Source organism: Cetorhinus maximus, chromosome 31 (assembly GCF_964194155.1).
Source record: "Cetorhinus maximus chromosome 31, sCetMax3.hap1.1, whole genome shotgun sequence".
In the NCBI taxonomy this organism is placed as follows: Eukaryota; Metazoa; Chordata; class Chondrichthyes; order Lamniformes; family Cetorhinidae; genus Cetorhinus; species Cetorhinus maximus.
Genome location: NC_135909.1, coordinates 7,363,072 through 7,371,836, shown reverse-complemented (window position 1 = coordinate 7,371,836; position 8,765 = coordinate 7,363,072). Strand labels below are relative to the sequence as shown.

The 8,765-nt window shown below is 50.2% G+C and overlaps 1 protein-coding gene across 1 annotated transcript; it reads right to left on the bottom strand.

Moving 5' to 3' along the window:
* Positions 1-329: 329 nt before the first annotated feature.
* LOC144670493 (glyoxal reductase) lies at positions 330-6,781 on the bottom strand. The gene is made up of 2 exons (XM_078532990.1): positions 6,690-6,781; positions 330-2,467 (listed from the first exon to the last, which is right to left on the bottom strand). The coding sequence occupies exon 2, from the start codon at positions 2,448-2,450 to the stop codon at positions 1,596-1,598; it is 855 nt and encodes a 284-aa protein (XP_078389116.1). The 5' UTR covers positions 2,451-2,467; positions 6,690-6,781; the 3' UTR covers positions 330-1,595.
* Between the last annotated feature and the right edge of the window lie 1,984 nt (positions 6,782-8,765).

Genomic DNA, 8,765 nt, shown 5'->3' with positions numbered 1-8,765 from the left:
TCAAGCTGCTGTTTAGGTGCAGGATGACTTGGCCCATTATCAGATATACAAGGGGCTCCCTTAGAAAGCAGAAGTTGAGGGCTTCTCTATGTGGGAAAGAAAAATTGATTTGGTCAAAACACTGCAGCGCCATCGTTGGTGGGAGCATGTAATGACAGTGTGACATGTTTACATAGGAGGTTGCCATTTTAACGGGCGTAGGGCATCAGATTGGAGATATAAAAAGATAGAATGTGTAACTCTAAAATGGGGGCTGAATCACCTCCACCCTCTGCCCTGTCACCCTGCTTCACATGAAGATATTTCAGTGGAAATCCCACACAGCTCACTCCATCTGAGATGATGCTTTATTTATGTTTAAATGTAGATTCCACGGGAATACAATTCATAAAATAAATCAGCACAACATGTGTTTTCTAAGGCATTTTATAGAGTAACAGGTGGTATAATATTTATGCATTTCTATAGCTCCTTTCACAATGTCCCAAAGCATTTCACAGGCAGTGAGGTGCTTTTGAAGTGTGGTCATTGTTGTAACGTGCATTACAAACTGTGACAAATTGTGCATGGCAAGATCCCACAAACAGCAATGTGATAATGACCCAGATCATCTGTTTCAGTGATGTTGGTTGAGGGATAAATATTGTTCCCAGGGCACCGGAGGGAATTCCAGCCCCTTCCCTCCCCACCCCCTGCTCTTGTTCCAATAGAGGCCGTGGGATCATTTACACCCCCCTGCGGTAAGAGGGCCTCGGTTTGATATCTCATCCAAAAGATGGCACCTCTGACAGTGCCGCACTCCCTCAGTACTGGCACTTGGGATTCTGGGGTTCAAGCCTCGAGAGTGGGGCTCGAACCCCCAAACTTCTGACTCCGAGTGGCACCACCCACTGTGCCACAGTTCTCACACCTGTATTACAGTGAAGTGCTTCATCTAACAAGCTGTTCCTGTACAGGTGCTGGCCTGGGTACTGTATCCTATCGAGGGTGCTCTCTCAGGTAATGTACCCTCTTGAGGAATAGGAGGGGTGCTGGCTAGGATAGCATACTCTGTCATGCTGCCACGCTTAGGGTATTGTAACCTGAACAGCTGAACGCAGGAAAAGGAGAAATTTCAGAAGCGAATTAGGGAATCTGAAACTAGGGACCATAAATTTAAGACAGTCACTGATAAATCCAATGGGGAATTCGGGAGAAACCCCTGTAACCTAGAGAATGGGGAGAATGTGGAACTTGCTACCACAGGGAGCGACTGAGGGGAATAGTATCGATACATTTAAGGGGGAAGCTGGATAAACACATGAGGGAGAAAGGAATAGAAGGACATGGTGATGGGGTGAGATGAAGAGGGGGTGGGAGGAGGCTTGTGTGGAGGAGAAACACCAGCACGGACCAGTTGGGCCGAATGGCCTGTTTCTGTGCTGTACATACGGTGTTATTCTAGATAAAAGACACACAGGTTTATAAGTTGGTCTCTTCCCCCCCAGAGTCGGACGGTTTGAAAACAGGGAAGAGGTGAAGGTGCAGCGAGGAAACAGCAGGCCACTGCCAGCGCGCTCAAGATACCCAGCGTGGGTGCAGCACAGTCAGGGTGCTCAGACTACGGCACGGGGATCCCAGCAGTACCGGGTGTCGGAGTGCAGTCCGCTCAGTAGCTCCATGTCCTCCTCGGCCAGGCGGAAGTCGAAAAGCCGGGCGTTCTGAGCGATGCGCTCGGGATGGGTGGACTTGGGAATGACCCCGATTCCCTGCTGGAGGGCCCAACGCAACAGGACCTGAGCGGGGGTCTTTCCCAGGCTGTCGGCCAGGCCTTTGACCTTTGGCTCCGTGACCAGGCGTCCGGTCCCCAAGGAGGAGAAGGCCTGGAGGTGGACCCCGCTCTCTGAGCAGAAGGCCAGCAGCTCACTCTGCGCCAGGCGCGGGTGGTATTCCACTTGGAGCACAGCAGGCCTGACCTGGCATTGGGTCAGCAACTCCTGCAGGTGGCCCGCTGTGTAGTTGGACACGCCGATCGCCCGGAGCTTCCCGTGCCTGTACAAGCCCTCCATCGCCTCCCAGCTTTGCTGTCGGCACCCCGGGTTCCGGGGGTCCTCGCTCTTCCAGCCCTGCTTGCCGGGCCAGTGGATGAGGTAGAGGTCCAGGTACTCACAATCCAACGCCTCCAGGCTCCGCAGGCATCCAGCCTCCGCCTCCGGCCCATGGTCCCTGGGCGCCAGCTTGCTGGTGACGAAGATGTCCTGGCGGGACAGCCCGTGTTTCGGGAGCAGCTCCTTCAGCGCCCTGCCGATGTCCGCCTCGTTCTGGTAGACGCCCGCCGTGTCGAAGGAGCGATAGCCGTGCCCCAGAGCTGAGTCTAGCGTCTGGTGCACAACCTCGTACCCTCTCACATTGAAGGTGCCCAGTCCCACCAGCGGCATCTCAACGCCATTATTGAGCTTCACGCTCTGCATCCTTCTCAATTCAAAGCCTGTTCAAAACAACAGATTTACTTTACAGATGGGACAGCAGTTAAGAAAACTATTAGTGGACTACCTAGCATGTCTACTGACTTCAGATTGGGGAGCACCTTCTCCCTGTCCTTTCTGTATATCTGTTTTAATCCTGTTGTGCCCCAGTGTACCGTCAGGTCTCACCTTCCCACACACTCTCTGTTCCCCCATGTGTCTTTACAGAATCATACAGCACAGAAGGGGGCCATTCGGCCCTTTGAGCCTGTGCCAGCTCGGTGGTGGAGTTAGCCAATTGCTGCTTGGTGATACAGAACTTGAATATTGCTGAAAAGAGTGACACGTTGCTGAAGTTTTTTGTGTCGCACTCATCGTGACAAATGCAAGTACACCAGTTTAACAACCAACTTAAGATAACCAGTCAATCTCGTAATGTGTGGCTTATTTATGCTTGCTAGAAGCCACGTTCATTCATAGGCAGGGACCTGTTCTCCGAAAACAAAAGGAATATATTCAAGCCTTGCGCCTTGTTTGAATCACCCTGGAACTTGGGGAGCCATGGCAATGCCCCGGCTAATCAGAGTCGGCTTGCCAACCAATCCGCACCCTTTTCTCCTGTAGTATAAATTGTGGTGATAGTTTGAGATTTGGCATTCTTGCATTTGTCCTGATGCTTGCTAGATGAAAAGCTTCAGCAACAGGTCTCTCTTTTCGGCAATGTTCAAGTTATTCAATTAATCCCAGCCCCTTGCTCTTTCCCCACAGTACTGTAAATTTACGCTTTCGAGGATTTATTCAATTCTCTTTCGAAATTTGAACCTGCTTCCACATGCTGCATTAAAAAAAGGTCATCTCATGTCACATCTCGTCCTTCCGCCTTTCCTGCATGCGAATACCTAGTGACTCATTTAATTATAATTTCAGCTATTTAAACACCTCCCCTCCCACTTTCCCATTTCTTTCTGTTCCTTCTACTTACTCTCCCTCTCGTGCCTGTTCTCACTCTCCTTCCCTCCTAAATGCTGCTAATTTTGTCACTTGATCCAATATGTACGAAAAAAGGAAGACCTGCATTCCTGTAGCGCCCGTCACATTCTCAGGATGTCCGAAAGCACTTCACAGCCAATGGCGTGCTTTAGGTGGAGGAAACATGGCAGACAATTTGTGCACAGCAGGATTCCACATGCACTAACAGCACAAATGACCAGATCTCATTTTAGTGATGTTGGTTGAGGGATAAACGTGGCCAGGACAACAGGGAGGACTCCCCTGCTCCTCATCCAACAGTGGCCGTAATATCATTTACATCCGCCTGAGATGGCAGAGGGGCCTTCAGTTTAGCATCTCATCCGAAGGACAGCACCTCCGACAGTGCAGTGCTCCCTCAGTACTGACCCTCCGACACTGCGGCGTTCCATCAGTACTGATCCTCCAACAGTGCAGCACTCCTTCAGTACTGATCCTCCAACAGTGCGGCGCTCCCTCAGCACTGACCCTCCGATAGTGCAGTGCTCCCTCAGTACTGATCCTCCAACAGTGCGGCATTCCCTCAGCTCTGACCCTCTGACAGTGCAGCGCTCCCTCAGTACTGACCCTCCAACAATGCGGCATTCCCTCAGTACTGACCCTCCAACAATGCGGCATTCCCGCAGCTCTGACCCTCCAACAATGCGGCATTCCCTCAGCTCTGACCCTCTGACAGTGCAGCGCTCCCTCAGTACTGACCCTCCAACAATGCGGCATTCCCTCAGTACTGACCCTCCAACAATGCGGCATTCCCTCAGCTCTGACCCTCTGACAGTGCGGCGCTCCCTCAGCGCTGACCCTCCGACAGTGCGGTGCTCCCTCAGTACTGACCCTCCGACAGTGCGGCGCTCCCTCAGCGCTGACCCTCCGACAGTGCGGCGCTCCCTCAGTACTGACCCTCCGACAGTGCGGCGTTCCCTCAGCACTGACCCTCTGACAGCGCGGCGCTCCCTCATTACTGACCCTCCGACAGTGCGGGGCTCTCTCAGTACTTGCACTGGGAGTGTCGGGCTGGATTCTGGGGCTCACGGCCAATGAGGAGTCTACCCCTGAAACATTAATTAGTCTGGTTCCTTCTGTAAATGCTGACTGACCTGTTTGAGAATGTTACATTCACGTCCTCATCCTAGGGGGTTGCTCAGTGTTGCTCGAGCTTCACTCTTCAGGCAGCCTATCCACAGCCCTCTCTGCACTGCACCCCTAATCAGTACATCCATAGGAAGATCAACTCCTGTGGCTTTGCCTAACGCAAATCAGATAATGATGCCTTGGTTTAATGGCGCTTCTGAATGACAGCACCTCTCTGAGTTTATCTGGGCTGCTCGAATTGTTGGAAATATGCAAATCCTGGGGACAGCTAGAGTTTAATTGCCTGTTGGTTAGGGAAGTTTTCAGATTGGCGCCTACTTATAAATTTCGAGCTCCAAATCAGATGAAATCAGTATAAAGCCAATAACTTTATTTTGTATTCTTAACATTTTCAGCACTTTACAATATGACGCCTGATATATTAATGCATTCTAATGTGAGCTCCAGAAGTACGAATGTTTCCTACGTGAAGTTCAAGTTAAATGGGCGGACTAGTGGCAGATTAGATTTAGTGCAGAGGAGCGTGAAGTAATTCATTTTGGTCCAGGGTGTTGGACACAAAAAAAACGTAAAAGGGTACAATTCGAAAGGGGCTGCAGGCAGGAGATGCGGTGGCATAGTGGTATTGTCACCAGACTAATAATCCAGAGACCCAGGGTAAATGCTCAGGTTCAAATCCCACCACAGCTGATGGTAGAATTTTTGAATTCAATCAAAAAATCTAGAATTAAAAGTCTAGTGATGAAAGCACCAGGAAACCATTGCCGATTGTCATAAAAACCCATCTGGTTCACTAACGTCCTTTAGGGAAGGAACTCTGCCGTCCTTACCTAGTCTGGCCTACATGGGACTCCAGACCCCACATCAATGTGGTTGACTCTTAAATGCCCTCTGAATCGGCCCAGCAAGCCACTCAGTTCTCAAGGGCAATTAGGGGTCGGCAATAAATGCTGGCTTGGCCAGTGACATCCCCCCCCCCCCCACCATCCCATGAACGAATATAAAAAAGGAAGCAGAGGGACTTGGGTTATATATACATAAATCATTGAAAATGGCAAGGCAGGGTTGAGAGAGTGGTTAATAAAGCTTACAGCAACCTAGGCTTTATCAGGGGCAAGTAGAGAATAAAAGTAAGGGTATTAGGTTAAACGTGCATAGAATTGGGGAGTTTGGCCTCAACTGGAGTAATGCGTCCAGTTCTGGGTGCCACACTTTAGGAAAGATGTGAAGGCATTAGAGAGGGTGCATAAAAGATTCAGGAGAATGGCCCCAGAGTTGAGGAACCTCAGTTTGGTACATAGATTGGAGAAGTTGGGACTGTTTTCCTTGGAGAAGAGAAGGCTGAAAGGAGAATTGATAGAGTCATTCATAATCATGAGGGATGTGGGCAGAGTCGACGGGGAAAAACTGTTCCCCTTGGTGGAAAGATCGAGAACCAGGGGGCACAGATTTAAGGTAATTGGCAAAAGAGATTGGAGAAACTTTCTCATGCAGCGAGTGGTTAGGATCTGGAATGCACTGCCTGGGAGTGCGGTGGAAGCAGGTTCAATCAAGGCATTCAAGAGGGAATTGGATTATTATCAAAAAGGGAAGAACGTGCAAGGTTACGGGGAAAAGGCAGGGGAGCTCGCGGCACGAGGTAAGTTGCTCCTTTGAGAGGCGGCACAGGCACGATGGGCTGAATGGCCTCCTGTGCTGAAACAATGCTGTGATTTTCTTGAATCGCAGTTACGGCGCCCTTTCCATCGTGCCGATAGGTGGCGGTGAATCGATCCGGAGCAATCTAAACAGTGGCTCTTAGTCGCATCCTCACGCGCTGTGGCTGCATTGAGTTGCTCCTGCAGGGAGCTAGCAGGACCTGACACTGAAGGGGCCAAATAACCTCCTGCTCTCTGTGGAAACAAGGCTCAGCTGCCACTTTTATTCGACCCCCAACCTCCCCCGTTACTCAAATTCTAAATACACAGAAAATACATACATTTGCACAGAAAGATACCATTAAGCCTATGCTGCTGTTTATTACTCCACATGCACCTCCTCTCCTCCCCTCCCCCTTTCACCCCATCCATCAGCATGTACCTCATACCACAATACATTAGTTGAGCTGCTGAGCTGGGCTCTGCTTACCCGCACACAGGTTGTCCCTCTAACATTCAGCAGCTCCTGTCTCCCCGCCTCCCAGGCCGCGGATGACTGACAGCTGCACCCTCCAATCGGCTATGCCCGCCGCGAGGACGCCGGCCAATCAGCATGCAGCCCGGGGGCGGGGCTGCGCGGCGCGGCGCACCGAGCATGCGCGGCGCCCCGGGGGCTGATGGGAGCTGTAGTCTGTTCTCTCCCCGAGGCCTAGTTAGCGCCCAGAGCCTTAGCCCCAAACTCTAGCCCAATATCCAGCCCAGTTGCGTTGGTTGTCCAGCATCCTTTATCACTGCTGAAGCTAAAACTGGCCCTTTTATAATGTCTTCTCGCTCTTCCTGCCTTTTCTGTTGGGAAAAACCAAGCGTAAGAACAAATGGTACGAAATAGGAGCAGAAGTGGGCCATTCGGTCCATCAAGACCTGCCCTGCCATTCGACAAGAACATGGCTGATCCACCTCAGGCAGAGAAGAAGCTGGAACAAAAATAAAAATAGCTGGAAAAACTCAGCAGATCTGACAGCATCTGCGGAGAGGAACACAGTTAACGTTTCGAGTCCGTGTGGCTCTTCAACAGAACTGAGGAAGAATAGAAATGTGGTGAAATATAAGCTGGTGGAGGGGGGGGGGGGGACAGGTAGAGCCGGATAGAGGGCCAGTGATAGGCGGAGGCAAAGAAGAGATTGCCAAAGATGCCATAGACAAAAGGACAAAGGGGTGTTGACGGTGGTGATATTAGCTAAGAAATGTGCTAATGGGGACATTAAGGATAGAAAGCAGGACGAGCAAATGACAGATAGCCCTAGTGGGGGTGGGGTGAAGGGATCAAAATAGGCTAAAAGGTGGAGATGAAACAATGGATGGATTATTTAAAAATAATGGAAATAGGTGGGAAAAGAAAAATATATATTTTTTTAAATAATAAATTATTGGAAAAGGAGGCAGGGACGGAGGAGGGAGTTCATGATCTGAAGTTGTTGAACTCAATGTTCAGTCCGGCAGGCTGTAAAGTGCCTATTCAGAAGATGAGGTGCTGTTCCTCCAGTTTGCGTTGAGCTTCACTGGAACATTGCAGCAGACCATCCTTGGACTTGTGGGCATGAGAGCAGGGTGGTGTGTTGAAATGGCAAGCGACAGGGAGATCTGGGTCATGCTTGCGGACAGACCGAAGGAGAAGAAGCTAAAGTGAGCTGGGAAAATAGATTAAATGTTAGGACAGTAAAGTGGCATTGTTGCCACCCAGAAGGGAAAAACAGTAAAAGCTGGGAAATAAGAATACAGGTCCAAACTGGTCTTGTATACCTCAAAATGGAACACCAGCAAAACTGGGAAGTAAGAGTACCGGTCCGAACAGTTTTTCCTTCTAGGTAACCCTCCCAGAATGGCCAGAAGACTACTGGATTCACCCTTAATCTTCCAGTGGCTAATAATACCAGTTCAGGAGATTTTATATCCATTAATTGACTCTCGGCGGCCACATTATCCACTTAACTGAAGGGGATGGAACAACTTGCAATAGTAGGCAGCGCCTATGTGCATGTGTATGTGTACCGTAGGAAGTGCTCTCCCAGCACTCACGAACGTCACAGACTGGCCTGTATTTTCGCACTGGCGCTGAGCTACCTGAGTGAGCGTCGAGAGCGAGCGAGCCTCGAGTCACAGAGTCGATTCGACCAGTCGAGGGAGAGAGAGAGAGAAGTAGAACGAAGCCAGCCCTAAAAGCCCATGCATCCAGCCAAGAGGTAAAATTTAGGAGCGAGTGAGCGATTAAGCCAAGGTTCAACTCAACTGTCTGAATTTTGAACTGCCCGCCCAGAAAATTCAAACACACCATGACAGTCCAGAAAGCTGGTTCCCCGTACCAGACTCCTGCTGGAAATGAAAGCCCCCAGAGATAGAGAGGCCGGGAGTACAGGTAAGAGAGTGCTGCTTTCAGTTTCTTGCTTTTAGCTGCAGGGCCAGCCAGGAAATAAAGAGATAAGGGTTTGCAATTTGGGAGTTCAAGCTGGTCAGATAGTGCTTCACTAAAGCATGTGATGCAAGCAAAGCAGGAGCAACGTGTAGCTGC

What these genes read in the sequence shown, in the direction of transcription:
- LOC144670493 (XM_078532990.1), bottom strand. Translation starts at nt 2,450, where the DNA reads ATGCAGAGCGTGAAGCTCAATAATGGCGTTGAGATGCCGCTGGTGGGA.